Raw genomic sequence first — 15340 nt, 5'->3', positions numbered from 1 at the left:
TGGCAACTCTGAAAGGAACTGGGTATTCACAGAAACTTTTTCTTCATCTTAAAGCAGTCCCTTTAGCATATTTTGCAGTGCTGGTTTGGTGGAGGTGTATTCTTTTAGCCTTCTTTCGTCTGGGAAACTCCTTATTTCGCCTTCTATTTTAACTGACAGCCTTGCTGGGTAGAGCTGTCTTGGTTGCAGACCTTTGCTTTTCAATACTTGGAATATTTCTTGTCATTGCCTTCTGGCTTGCAGTGTTTCTGTTGAAAAGTCAGCTGCTAGCCGTATTGGGATTCCCTTATATGCTACAACCTCTTTCTCCCTTGCTTGCTTTAGGATTCTCTGTTTGTCTTTGATATTTGCCATTTTCATGATGATGTGTCTTGCAGTGAGCCTCATTGGGTTCCTCTAGAAGGGGACCTTCTGTGCTTCCTGGGCTTGTGTGACTTTTTCTCTCCTCCAATGAGGGAAGTTTTCCATTATGACTTTTTCAAACAGATTCTCTATCCCTTCCTCATCCTCCTCTCCTTCTGGTATCCCTATTATACGGATATTATTATGTTTCAGGTTGTCCTACATTTCCCTAAATGCCTCTTCATTCTTTTTGAGCCTTTTTCTATTTCCTTGCTCTTTCTGGGAGGTTTTTTTCCTACCTTGTCCTCCATCTCGCTGATTCGGTCCTCTGCTTCATCTAGCCTGTTTTTGATTCCTTCTACTGTGTTCTTCAATTCAGAAATTGCATTCTTCATTTCCTCTTGTCTCTTATTGGTAGTTTCTATGTCCTTTTTCATGCTGATATAGTTTGCAGTAAGTGCCTCGTAGTTTCCTTGTAGTTTTTGGTAATTCTCTCTGTGCTCACTGAGCTCATTGAGCTTCCTTAGAACCATTGTTTTGAACTCAGTACCTGACAGTTTACTTGCCTCTATTTCATTTAGTTCTCTTTCTGGGGATTCCTCCTTTCCCTTTGAGTGGGGTGTATTTCTTTGTCTTCTCATTATTTGTGAGACTCTTCTCTTTTGCTTCTGATTCTCTCTTGATTTCCTGACTTTGTGATGTGAACTTCTATGGTAGGAGACCGCTGTTTTTCCTTTGTGGATCTGCCTCTGATGATGTCAGCTGTTGACCCTGTCTGACCTTAGGCAGTCTGTTCGAGACTTCCTGTAATCTACTGTTTGTGGCTGTCTCCTTCAGCTGTTAATCCAGTCACTGTGCACTCAGCAGGCCACCTTAGACAGCTCATAGCGGGGTGGAGTCCCTCCTGGGAGTGAGGTTTTTGGGTCCTTTCAGGCTGCTGTGTATGAGGGAGGAGTCCGCACTGGGATCCCGCTGGCTACTCTCTCCATTCTCTCCCCAAAGCCTCTGTCCCCATTCTCTCCTCAAGTGTCTCCAGACCTCTCTGTGCCCGCTTTAGCCAGGGATCTACTGTCTGTGGCTGCTACTCTGCACTCAGCAGGCGGCTTAGACAGCACTGGGCGAGGTGGAATCCCACCTGGGGGCCGGGCTATTGGGTCCTTTGACACTGGTGCTGCTCAGGGGTAGTGGTCTCCATCTGAGCAAGATGACTGCTGCCACATGGGGGATGAGTCAGCACCAAGATCCCACCAGCCACTCTCTTAGTTCTCTCCCCAAAGCCTCCTTCCCCAGTCTCTCCTCAGGCATCTCGAGCCCTCTCTGCCCCCGCCTTTGCTGGAGACCAGGGTAAGTGGCTGCAAATAAAAATTTATGCGTTGGCCCTTTAAACAGTTCTTTGCGTCTCCAGCCGCCTGTCTCTGGCAGAGAGCAACCTTGCCGCTTTTCACAGCTGGCTGTTTTCTGTGTACCTTTTGGGCTCTGGTGTCGTGGGCTAGAGATCCCTGCTTTTGGTTTAGACCCCATTCTTCTCAAGAGGATCCAATTGGCCATTTTAATATCCTCTGATGCTGTGCCCCATGGACACGCCGCCTGCCTTCTCAGATCTGTACCTCACTCCTTACCAGTTAGATTGTGCTAAAGCCGATTCTTCTGTCTCTGAGGTTACAAGGCTCCTCTCTCGCTATTGTTCAGCTGTTTGTTCCAGATGATTTCTCCACAATTTAGTTGTAATTCCAGGTTGGTCCTGGGAGGTGAGTGTGACTTCCACTCACTGCTCCGCCATCTTATTCCTCTCTTAGTTTCTCTTTCTGATAATTCATTGTTGCTGTACAAGAATGTTATCGATTTCTGAATATTGAATTTGTGTCCTGCTACTTCAGTGAATTTACTAAGTTGAGTAGTTTTTTCATGGCGACTATAGGGTTTTCTATGTACACTATCATGTTGTCTGCAAATGATAACAGTTTTACTTACCTCTACCCAATTTGGATGCATTTTATTTATTTTTCTTCTAGATTTGCTTTGGCTAGAATTTCCAGTGCTTTGTTGAATAAGAAGATGAAAGCAGGCACCCTCATCTTGTTCCTGATCTTAATTGGAAACACTTTTAGTTTTTGCCCATTGAGTATGATATTGGCAAGCAGGTTTCTCGTATATGGCCTTTATTATGTTGAGATATGCTCCTTGTATTCCCACTTTCTTGAGTGTTTTTATCATAAATGGGTATGGGATTTTATCAAATGCTTTTCAGCCTCTGTTGATATGATCAAGTGATTTTTGTCTTTCATTTTGTTTATGTGTTGTATTACATTTATTGATTTGAAAATGTTATGTCACCCTTGCATCCCTGGGATAAATCGCACTTGATCATAGCGTAGATTCTGTTTTATGTATTGCTGGATCCAGATTGCCATTATTTTGTTGAGTATTTTAGCATCTATATTCATCAGAGATATTGCCCTGTAATTTTCTTTCTTGTGTCTTTACCTGGTTTTGGAATTAGGATAATACTGGCCTCATAAAAGAAGTTTGGGAGTCTTCCCTGTTCTTGAATTTTTTGGAATAATTTGACAAGGGTAGGTCTTAGTTCTTCTTTGAATGTTTTGTAAAATTTGCCTGTGAAGCCACCCTGTCTAGGGCTTTTGTGTGCCAGGAGTTTTTTGATTACTGCTTCAGTTTTGCTAGTTATCATCACTCTGTTCAGGCTTTCTGCTTCTTCTTGATTCAGTTTTGGAGATTTGCATGGTTTCAGAAATTTGTCTATTTTGCCTAGGTTCTCTAGTTTCCTGGCATATAGTTTGTTCATAGTAATTTCTTACAATCCTTTGTATTTCTATGGTATCAGTTGTTACTTCTTCTCCTTCATTTCCAATTCTATTTATTTGGGTCCTCTCTCTTTTTTTCTTGATGAGTCTGGTTAAAGGTTTGTCAATTTTGTTTACCTTTTCAAAAAACCAGCTCCTGGATTCATTGATTCTTTGGGTTGCTTTTCTTTTTTAAAGTCTCTGTGTCATTTAATTCTGTTCTGACCTTGATTATTTCCTTCCTTCTGCTTGCTCTGGGCTTTGTTTGTTGTTGTTCCGCTAGTTCTTTTAGATGTAGTGTTAGGTTGTTTGTTTGAGATTTTTCTATCTTCTTTTGGTAGGCCTATATTGCTATGAACTTCTCTCTCAGTATTGCCTTTGCTGTGTCCCATAGGTTTTGGGGTTTTGTGTGTTCATTTTCATTTGTTTCCAGATACTTTTTGTTTTCTTCCTTGATCTCACTGTTAACCCATTCACTATTTAATAACATGTTATTTGGTCTCCATGTATTTGAATGTTTCTGAGTTTTTTCCCTTGAGGTTGGTTTCTAGTTTCAAGCCATTGTGATCCAAAGAGATCCTTGATATGATTTCAATTTTGTGGAATTTGTTGTGGCCTGTTTTGTGTCCTACTATGTTCTATCTTTGAAAATGATCCATGTGCATTTGAAAAGAATGTGTACTTTGCTTCCTTAGGGTGAAATGTTCTGTAAATATCAATTAAGTCCATTTGATCTAGAGTGTCATTCAATGCCACAATATCTTTCTTCTTTGGAAGATCTACCCACTGTTGACATGGGTGTTAAAATCCCCTGCAATAACTGTACTGCTGTCAATCTCCTTCTTAAAGTCCTCTAAGATTTTCCTTATATATTTAGGTGCTCCTATATTGAGTGCATATATGTTTACAAGGGTTACATCCTCTTGTTGGACAACTCCCTTCAGTATTATGTAGTGACTGCCTTTGTCTCTTTGTTCTGACATCTCTTTTGTCTGATATAAGTACTGCTACCCCAGCTTTTTTTTCATGTCCATTTGCTTGGAATATTTTTTCCAACTTTTCACATTCAGCCTGTGTAGATCGTTTGTTCTTAGGTCTGTCTCTTGTAGACAGCATATATGCAGATTGTGTTTTCCTGTCCACTCAGCTACCCTGTGCATTTTGATTGGAGCATTTAATCCATTTACATTTAAGGTTGTTATTATTATTTTTTAAAGATTTATTTCTAGAGAGGAGAAGGGAGGGAGAAAGAGAGGAAGAGAAACATCAGTGTGTGGTTGCCTCTCACACGCCCCCGCTGGGGACCTGGCCTGCAACCCAAGCATGTGCTCTGACTGGGAACCGAACCAGTGACCCTTTGGTTCACAGGTTGGTGCTCAGTCCACTGAGCCACACCAGCCTGGGCCATTTAAGGTTATTATTGATAGGTACTTATCCATCGCCATTTTTTCCCATTGCACCGTTGATCCTCTTCCTCTCTATTTCTTCTTCTTCTCCTTTATAATCTCTTGCAATGCTGGTTTGGTGGAGATGTATTCTTTTAGCCTTTTTTGGTCTGGGAAACTCTTATTTCACCTTCCATTTTAAATAAGAGCCTTGCTGGATAGAGTAGTCTTGGTTGTAGGTGTCTGTTTTCCATTACTTGGAATATTTCATGCCATTCCCTTTTGGCTTGTAGTGTTTCTGTTGAGAAATCAGCTTATAGCCTTATTGGAGCACCAGTGTATGTTACTACCTATTTTTCCCTTGCTGCCTTTAAGATTCCCTCTTTGTCTTTAAATTTTGCCATTTTAATTATGATTTGTCTTGGAGTGGGCCTCTTTGGGTTGATTTTGATTGGGACCCGCTGTGTTTCCTGAACTTGTGTGACATTTTCCCTCACCAAGTTAGGGACGTTTTCTGTCATTACTTTTTCAAACAGGTTTCCTATAGCTTGCTCCTTTTCAGCTCTTTCTGGTATTCCTATGATGCAAATGTTGTTACATTTGATGTTGTCCTGAAGCTCCCTTCAACTACCCTCATTCTTTTCGAGTATTTTTTCATTTTGTTGCTCTGACTGGGTGTTTTTATCTACCTTGTCTTACAGCTCATTGATTCGGCCCTCTACTTCACCCAGCCTGCTTTTAATTTCTTCTAGTGTATTCTTCATTTCAGATATTGTAGTCTTTATTTCCTTCTGGTTCTTACTCATAGTTTCTGTGTCATTTATCATGCTAATATATATAATTCCCATTAAGTTCCTTGTAGCTCCCATTGAATTCCTTATAGTTCTCACTGAGTTCATTGAGTATCCTCATAGAATTATTTTGAACTCTATGTCTGATAGATTGCTCGCCTCAATTTCATTTAGCTCTTTTTCTTGGGATTCCTCCATTCCTTTCGATTGGGGGTTGTCTCCCCATTTTATTTTTTTAATTATATTTTATTGTTTATGCTCTTACAGTTGTCCCAACTTTCCCCCTTTACCCCACCTCCACCTAGCACAGCCAGCTCCCTCAGGAAATCCCCACACCATTGTTCATGTCCATGGGTCATGTGTGGGTTCTTTGGCTGCTCCATTTCCTATACTGTACTTTAATTTACATCCCTGTGGCTAGGCTGTAACTACTCTTTGTCTCCCCATTTTAGGTGACTCTTTTTGTTTCTGCATATCACATTGCTCTCTGCTTTGACTCCCTGTCTTCCTGAGTGGCCTTCTGTGGTAGGATTCTGTGGGACTCAGAATGAGATTCTGAGAGTCTCTTTGATCTCCTGAGCTGGGTGCTCTGATATTCCCTTTATTCAGATTATGTGGGCTCTCTTGTTGTACTTGGGCTTTGATTACTGATGGCTCTTTCATTGATGGGTTCTCCTCTCTGGCTGGCTGATTGAAAATCTGCACCCCCACCATATCTTGTATGCTGATTTACAGGTGCTAGCAGAACAAAGCAAAACTACCCAGAAAACCAAGCCCATGCCAGCAAAAATACCCCGCTACCACATCAGCAATATCAACCACAAATGAGGAAAGATTAATAAAGGTCGAAAGAAATTAAGAATATTATAAGATAGTAAAAAAGAATATGAGATGAATAAAGGAAAGAAATGATTTTGAGAGAGGAGGGAGGAGAAATAATGAGTAGGGAATAAAAACAAGGTGAAGAAAGGGAGAAAATAAAATATATAACCTAAGTAATAAAGGAGAGATGGCAAAATGGAGTAAGAAAAAGGAAAAGTAGTATATGAGGTTTGAAATAAAATTTTTTTAAAACAGTGAATCAGTAGGAACAATATTGAAGAAAAACCTCAACAGCATCAATAACAATCACAGGTGAGCAAAGATTAATAAAGGTGGAAAGAGAAAAATATTATAAGAAAGAAAAGAGAATATGAGATGTATACAGAAAAAAAAGAGAGATTTTGAGGGGAGGATAGAGAGAGAGTAGAAATAATAAGAGTAAGGAATAGAATCCAGGCTAAGGAAGGGAAAATATAAAAATTCAAACTCAAATAAGCAAGGACAGGAGGAAAGCAAAATGGAGTAAGCCAGGGGGAAATTAACCTATGAGATCTGAAATTTAAAAAATAATGAACAAATAGGAATAAAATTGGAGAAAAACAGCAATAACTGGAATATCCACATTAAAGAAGCAATAATTAATAAAGGTGGAAAGAAAATAAGAATATTATAAGAAAGGGAAAAAGAATGTGAGCTGACTAAAGGAAAGAAAAGTGATTTTGAGAGGATAGAGGAAGGGGAAATAGTAGGAGTGAGAAATAGGAACAAGGCATAGAAAGAGGGAAAATAAAATTTAAAATGAAAATAAGAATAGGAAGGAAGTACACAAAATGGAGTAAGACAAGGGAAGGGTATGATGTGAGATTTTAAATAAAAGTAAAAAGAATAAAAGACAAAAATAGTGAATTAATTGGTATAGAAGTGAAAAGAAAAAAATGTTAAAAGAATATGCGAGAAAAAAAATAATGCAAATACTGAAGAAGAAGGTGGAACTTGTCTCAGCAGAGTTTGGTGTTTGCCTTTTGTCTTCTTCTGGATCCACCTCTGGCTTTTTGTCAGCTCAAGGTCCAGAGGTGGGTCTTCCAACTTCTGGCAGCACCGCATATACCGCCTTCATCTGCCTCTACAGGGGAGTTTTATTGTGTTCTGGGGGGTGGAACCCCTGAGTCTCCCCTAGGAGGCACTGTTCAGTCTTCTGGGAAAATTGTGTGTGTGTTACCCCACCCCTGTACCACCCGTCTTGGTCTGTCGCAGCTTATTTCCAATAATGTATAGTTTCCAATGAACTAGCTGTCTGTTTCAAGGGGGCCAATGTGTGTAAGAGGGTCAGCTCTTTCTTGCTTGGTGCTGATGGCAGCTCTATGTGAGAACCAAGGCTGGGTGAAACCCTGATTATCCCTTGCTGCACCGATTTCTGACCTCTGTGCCTCGCTGGCATCAGTGGAATAGGGCCTTAGGAACCAGTGTATTTTGTCTTCCTGAGAGAAGTTCAAAACGAGCCCTTTTGGAGTTTCTCTTCCTGTCTTTCTCCTGTGGATATGCACCCTGCAGGGGTTCTTGAGCCTAGCCAGTTCTGTAGAACTTCCCCACTGGATATAGTGCTTAAAATCCTGCAGGAGGTGGGGGCTGGGTACATCCTTCCAGTCCCAGAGGTTTGAACTCTGCCGGGGAAGGGGGTTCTGCCTGGCTGTTAGAAATCTCAGGTGCTCAACTCTTGCCTGTCTTATTCCCAGACCACTGCCCTCACAGTAGACACAATCCCAAACTCTGTTTTACACAGCCCCTGACTTACTGGCTGCACTGGGCTGGGACCCAGAAATCCTTTTGCTGTGCAACTTTCTGATCTCCCTGCCCAGCTGTATTCAGTGGGAGTAAACTGCGCTTTCATACTGTCGCTTTGCTGGCAGGGCAGCTGTGCATGGGGTCCCTGCCCAGCACGCTTCAGCTTCCCTTTTAAAAAGCCTCTCTGTGGCACCCCCACTTCAGTACCACGTCACTGTCCAGTTCTTCACACATACCACCTCTTCAAAACACCAAAAGTCTCTAACGGTCATGGCTGGCCACAATCGGCCTCTGCCTGACCCAGGTGCGACCCTGATCATTTCAGGAGATGGTCCCTCTTTCTCTATGTCATTCTCCTGGTTGACGTTTGGCGCTGCAGCTATGGACGTGCTGGGGGGGGGGGGGGGGGGGGGTGTTGCCTGGATCTCCATGACTCTATATCGTCCCAAGTCCCTCCCAGCTAGAGTTTGGGGGGGGTTTGCTTTGCAGGACTGGGCCCCCTACCCTGGGAGCGGAGGGAGTCACAAAGCTGCCATTCCTGACTAGCCTCTCTGCTGCTGCAGGCACCACACATGGTATTTCCGCTTCAGCCTATAAAGCCTCCTACTGCCCGTTGTGAAGCATATTCTATACTCCTTGGCTTCTAAACTTCATACCAGATAAGGTTCTGTTGATTGTTCAGGTTATTTGTTGGATGATCAGCCGCGAATCTGAGTTGGCGGCAAGAGCAAGTGGACTCAGCTTCCACTTACTCGGCCACCATCTTCTCCCAGCCCAAAAGGGCTCTAAAAGACAATTAAATGACAAGGAATTAAATAGAACTATCTTATAGATTTATTAATGAAAAATACTTTACAAAAACAGTATGTTTGGCCCTAAAATAGTTCAGCTGACTCTGAGGGTTTACAACAGCGACTGAGCAAGTGGCAGTAATGACTCTGCTGCTGAGACAGAAGGGAGTATTAGTGTGCCTGACTCCATTTGTTCAGAGGGCAAATGTTATGTTGGAAGCTCCACATTCTAGGCCTAAGTTTTGGGGGCACAGGGAAGGCAGACAGTCTATAATACCTGGGTAGGAGGACTGCCCTGTGATCAGGACAATGACCATAGGGCTACATGTCCCTCCAAAAATGGGGCATGGGGAAGACAGACAGTCAGGTAATAGGGATAGGTGGATAAAACAAAGAATAGAAGCTGGTAATACAGTAGAGGAACAGAGGATGAGGACTCAAGTACAGGTACGGACATAAAGTATCCAGGAATAAAATGGTGATCTAAGGAATGGCTAGTGTCCAGAGTAATATGAATTCATCTTTAAAGTGGCTGAAATAAAGGCCTAAATAGCAGCTGCTTCCCTTTGCTAGGTGAATGGAAATTGGAATTTCCAATATTCCTTCTGAAAGAGCCACATCAGATTAGAGGTTCCTGGCATCCCTAGGAAAAACTGCCAACTCTATGATGAGATGAGACTAGCACTACCCTGGCAGGGATGTAGGGTGTGAACTCTGCCACAGAATAGTTTCACAGAGAAAGCTGTGGCTCCAGGAAAGGAAAGGGGTGACCCTTACCACCTACTGTGCTGCAGGGCCCTAGCCCTGATCTGCCTTCTTCCAGGGGCATCAGCTAGAACAAACAGGAACTCTTGTGCCCCTGTCCTCCTGTGTCCAGATTGTGGGGCATAACTGCTTTGCCTCCAGTCATCATCTGGGGGCATATCTACTCTCCGAGGACCAGGGGCTCGAGACCCTGGAACAGAACCTGAATTCCAAGCTGACCTCAGGGGTACAAGAAAACCGTTTGATGGTAGGTTCACAGGGTGAACAATGGGAGGATGGGAGGGTGAATGGAAATGATCCCCCCAGGACTGATCATGAGGAACGCGAGGGCCCTGGTGTCTTTCTGGTAGTGTGGCAGAGTGGGTTAGCTGAGTCTTGCACCCTGGAGTAGTCAGGAATCTAGCCCCAATATGCTGGTTGGCCTCTGTCCGTGGTCCCCAAGAGGCATCTGTTCTGGAACAATGGGGGAGACTCCGATAGTTCCAAGTTGTTCCTGTGTACTTGACCCCTTGGGAAGTTTCACCCCTGTCACACATAGCCAGAAACTGCTGGGGACTCCTTGAAGTTCCTGAGAAGAGAAAAGAAACCCAAAGATTGAGCATCTTCAATAAACCATTGTCCTCCCCAGAAGACCACCTCAGGCTGCTCCTCCCAACTCTTCACCCCTCCAAGAGCATACACACAAGGGAAAGAAGTAACCCAGTTTTGCTTTTAATTTCATTTTAAAAAAAAAACTCTTAATATACATCAGAATAAAGTACCTGACCTCCAACCTGGGCAAGTAAAATAGTCTCCTGGATGCTGCCATACTTTTGCCTCATCCCACTATAATCCTTCAACTTCAACGTATGCGCATGCATGCACAGACACACACACACTCTACAATGGCTCCCTAATACTGCGAATGTATCCTCATTGTGACAGCTCTACTTCTAGAGCCACCACTCCAAAACATCACTCTTTTTCTTAACACGGTACCTTTACTCCAGTCATGTTCTTGCACATTCTGAGATCTCTGCTTTTGTTCACACCACTCCTCCCACATATACAATGTGAAATGCCTTTTCTATATATTAATTCCCTTTTACTTAAAAGAATCCCTTCTAAAAATACTTTCCAGTTCTTTATTTCTTATATCCCATCAACATCTTATATTGTTATATGTATGTATGTATGTATGTATGTATGTATGCATGCATGCATATTCTGATTATTTAAACACTGAGCTCTTTGAGAGCAGAGAGCTGCCTTCTTTCTGCTCTGTATTCACTACAGCATTTGGTGCAGAATAGGCTGCAGTAAATGTTGCCTGTATAATCAGATGCCCCCTAACAACTGTCAAAGGAAGCTGGTTACCTGGCTGCTCCACAGAGTAATAGAAAGTCCATCTATCCAGAAGGCCTGTTTATCCAAAGCTTCCTAAAATTTGGACACAAGTATCAACAATACTACTCTATCTTCTGTTCTAGAACCACAACCACCCTCTGTCCTGGGGCATTTATGTCCACAAGTCAAGGTTTCTCAAGCTTGGCACTACTGATATTTTGGGCTGATAATTCTTTCTTTGGGGGAGAAGGGAGTGCAGGGAAATTTCCCTGTGCATTGCAGGATGTTTAGCAACATCCCTGGCCTCTACCAACTAGATGCTAGTATTACCTCCCATTTCCCAATGAGAATCAATGCTTTAAACGGTAGATTCAGCCTATGAAGATGAAAAGAAGCAAATCTGGCTACAGAGAAAGCCAGACTGATATTGCCCACCTTCCCCAGGACTGTTTGGATCTTTATATATGGCATGGGTATTCCAGGTACAGGGTCTTCCCAAGTCTACCATGCACTTCCTGTCCTCTTAGGCCATCCCTTACTGAGACTTAGGGGACAGAAGGAGAGAAAACTAATAGAGATGACGCTTTCTGTTTTAGAGGGGATCCTAAAGACTGGGTATTAACTCCCATTGGTCACTTAAAAGCTTATCCTATCATGATTGAAGCAGTTCATTTTCATGAGTAGTTAGATTCGGGAACTCTAGACTTTTAGTCTAAGAACTGTGTTGCCCAAGACATGATTCAATCACAATTCATCCTGATCAATGCTTGATCTTAAAGCAGTAATTTGTATCCCTTTATGACCCCACCTTGGCGTGTACACACACACACACACACACACACACACACACACTCACACACCCCTATATGTGTACTAATTTAAATCTTTAGGTCCCTGAAAAGGTAGCATATTCTGGCACATAATATTAGACTTGAGGGGGGAGAGTTACCTGGGGGTCTATAGGGCTCCCCTGCCATGCTGGGCATCAAGACATCTGGGGACAGGAACTGTGGTTGGGGTGGGTAGAGTTGGGGACCAAGGAGAAACACAGGAGGGTCATGGATGACAGGGAGGGAAGAGGAGCTGGAACAACGGTGCCTGGTTTCCAAAGCCTTTTTCCTCGCGTTTGATGAATCCTTATAATGAGACGACAAAAAAACACAGAGATGAGAATTAACATACAGCAGGACATGGTTGGGTAAACACAGTGAGGCAAGCAGGGGGAGATGGAGGGAACTAAAGTGCAAACTTGCCTTGTTCTAGAAAGGGACTCAATTTACTCAGTCACTCTTCTTAGTCCCTCTAGGAAACATCCTGATCACTATTAACTGGAGACACCAAACTGCAGATCCTCCTCTCTTAACTTGTCTTCCTCATAGTCCTTACCTTCCCAACCCTACCATTTACATCTTCAGGAAACTCCTTGATGCTAACAGTAGAATTAGAGAGATAGAGATAGAAATGTAAAAATAGAAAAGAAATGAGAGAGAACTTCAGAAAGCCTGAGAGATTGAGAAAGAAAATTCTATACTCTCTCTAAATATCGGCAACCAAAATATATCTCCTTAAGTAAAATCAGGAACTCTACTACTCCATTTTCTCTCCTGTTATTGTTACATCCTACTGTCTCCTTGTTTGCCTGTCAAGTTTGCACCCACTGATGGTTATGTCCTGCTCTACACTCCATCAGTCATTCACTTATATGGCAAAAATCTCTGGAATATCCCCTTTATCATTTGAAACACTAATATGTCCGCAATTGAACCAACATTCTTCCAAACTCCTCTTCCAGGTACCCCATTTACTTAAGTCACCCAGACTCATATATTGACATTGCCCTTGATTTTGCACTTTTCACCCACCATTTCATTAGTTGCCTTTGCCAAATACTGTCATTTCAACCCATAGGTTTCATATTTCAACTTAACTGGACCACGGCAACAACCTCTGATCTGATCTTCCTATCTCAGCCCACTACCTCCTTATTGTGGCCTGCAAGTTCCTATGTGATATGGCAATGCCAATCTTCCTCACTTATCTCCTACCATTCCTGCACCTTTTACACTCCAGCCTTCTTAATGTTCCACAAATACACCACACTCATTTCAACTCCGGCCTTTTACACTTACTGCTTCTGTTACCTGGAATGTTCTTTCCATGGCTCACACCTTCATATCACTGAGGTCTCCGATCAAATGTTACTTCCTTACAGCTGATTTCCCTCACTACTCTATCAAAAAATAACCCTGAGAATAACCACTGTTACCTCTTCACTCCTTATCCTCTTGCTTTGTTTTATTCTTCTTTATCACATATTGTCTATGATTAACTTGTTAATTGTCTTTTTCTCCTAGTAGAATATAGTTCTTTTCACTCCAGTATCCCCAGCACCTTGAACGGCACCTGGAACATTACAGGCATTTAATTAAATATTAAATAAAATAATATATGCCAGTATATCTTATTTTCTTTATGACATTGTAAGCTAATTAAGGACAGAATTTGTGTTCTTTCATCCGAATGCTCATAGCACCTACCATAGCATGGCACATAGTAGGCATTTACCATAGAGCCTAAGGGCCAGGTCCTTTCAGCATGTGACACAGCCAACTATTCCCTTCTTTTAGACAGAAGAGAATGACACCACACTTCACTGGTTTCCCTCCTATCTCTCTGATCTCTTTTACTAAGTCTCCTTTTAGAGGTCTTCAGAAGAACCACCTTAAATCCGATACTCTTTGGGAATATGTCCTGGCTCCCCCCTTTCACAATATTCTTCCTCTTTTCAATGGGTATGATTCTCAAATCTCAATTTCAAGCCTATATGTCTCACATCCAAAGGCCTACAAGATAGCTCCACTCAAGCTTAATACTAGCTGGGGCAAAAGTACATTTATATTTATAAGTACACAAAACACAGAGTTCATTCTGGTGTTAATATTTATTAATCATTGCATTATTTTCCATAGGCCTGTAAACATACTTTTGCCCCACCCTGTATATCCAAAATTGTACCTATCTCTTCCCCCAGATACATCATTATCAATCAGCCCGTAACTCTTGGACATGATCTTTGATTTTCCTTTCCCATATCAAGGCAGGCAGGCACCAAGTCCCATTGATTTTTGCTTCCTAATTGGCTCTTCAGTATGTCCACTTCTCACTATCCTCCCAAACTTCTTACTGTAGTTCATAATGTAATCCTTGTTTTTATCCTTTTCAGTCTCACCAGTCAACTCTCCCCATTCTTCCCTTGTCAGACTCTAATCTTGCCATACCAAGCTTCTTTTAATTCAGTTAACATCGACTTCAGGTCCCTTTACCTGTTCTATATATATATATATTTTTTTTACTTCTTCCAGGAAGTCTTCCTTTATCCTTCAAAGCTAGTTTAGATTTCCTTCTATTATACTTCCATAGCATTAAATCCCATCATGTTATATTAGAATTGTTTATGTTTCCTCCAGTAGACTGTAAAGTCCATGAAAACTGGGACTACATCTAGCTCCCTAGCCACTGTATCCCCTGCACCTGGCGGAGTACCTAGAACATACGCTCAATAGGCAATTAAAAGAATGAATAAATAAATAAATAATATGGAAGTCAGAAGGCAAGCCAGATTTCCTAGGAAAGTAACAATTTGCCATTAAATGCATTAAAGGTATAGAAGACATGCTGGGCAAAAAAGACCACCTTTTCCAAAAAGAATAGCAAACTCTTCAGTGTTGTTCAGGAACTGATGAAAAATAAATTGGAATAAATAACTGCTTCTAGGGAACAGAAACTGGATCTGAAAGACTGGTAGAACAGAGACTTAGTTTTCACTCTATATCCTCTGTACCTTTTAATTTTTATACCACATATTTGAAATCTGTTTTAAATTTTTTATTGAGCTAGCTTGGTGAACAAGTTTCAATGCACTGGTGCTTTACATCCTGACCTCTACTATAACGAAAACTAAACTTCCTTGGGCAAGTGTGTGAAATTCTCAAAAGGCACAATTTATAAATCTGGCCACTGAAACTATTTGAGGTTTTTGATCTCTGCTGACTTGGGTGTCCCTATCCATTTCGCCCATAGATTACCACATTACTTATGTAAGAAAGGCCTCAGGTGGAGGATTTTTAAAATCATTTTCCTTTTTTTGCTAATGTGTCTGCTTTATTTCAGCTTGAAAGCACACTGGACCTCACTCAGTCATGTACTAGGGTGGGGAGGAAAAGGCAAAACAATAGTCCATCCCGCTTCTTCCTTTGATTAGTGCAACGGGTTCTGACCCAATCAGCAGACATTGCTTCTCAGAGACTCCTCTCAAGGCTACTAGGACTCTTCTCACCCTGGGGAACCCTACAGTGCACCTTGCAGAACTACTACAGGGAAGGGACATTCCTCTGGGCTTCTACTAAATGTGGGACAATAAAATAATGACTATGTGTCCTCATTCTTGCTGAGGACACATAATTTGCCCCCAAAGTACAACCTTCAGTTTTTTCTGCCTCTTCACTTGCACAGTATTTTACCTAGCAAGAGAAAGA

The 15340-nt window shown here is 41.9% G+C and overlaps 1 protein-coding gene across 10 annotated transcripts in view; it reads right to left on the bottom strand.

The window, feature by feature from the left end:
* Positions 1-8630: 8630 nt before the first annotated feature.
* USP54 (ubiquitin specific peptidase 54) overlaps positions 8631-15340 on the bottom strand; it is a 141932-nt gene continuing 135222 nt past the window's right edge. For 9 of the 10 annotated variants that reach the window (XM_054572588.1, XM_054572589.1, XM_054572593.1 and 6 more), the window contains 2 exons: positions 11755-11941; positions 8631-10047 (listed from right to left, as the gene is read on the bottom strand). In XM_054572588.1, the coding sequence (XP_054428563.1) occupies positions 9488-10047; positions 11755-11941 (747 nt within the window). In that variant the 3' untranslated portion in view covers positions 8631-9487. Of the gene's footprint in view, positions 10048-11754; positions 11942-11994; positions 13209-15340 lie in introns of those variants that run through there. The other variant, XM_054572591.1, reaches the window with a different exon arrangement.

The sequence above is a fragment of the Pteronotus mesoamericanus genome, unplaced genomic scaffold (genome assembly GCF_021234165.1).
Source record: "Pteronotus mesoamericanus isolate MK-2021 breed Mesoamerican mustached bat unplaced genomic scaffold, CSHL_Meso_final contig_24, whole genome shotgun sequence".
NCBI lineage: Eukaryota > Metazoa > Chordata > Mammalia > Chiroptera > Mormoopidae > Pteronotus > Pteronotus mesoamericanus.
The sequence above is the reverse complement of the archived record's forward strand: the minus strand, read 5'-3'. Positions and strand labels throughout refer to the sequence as shown.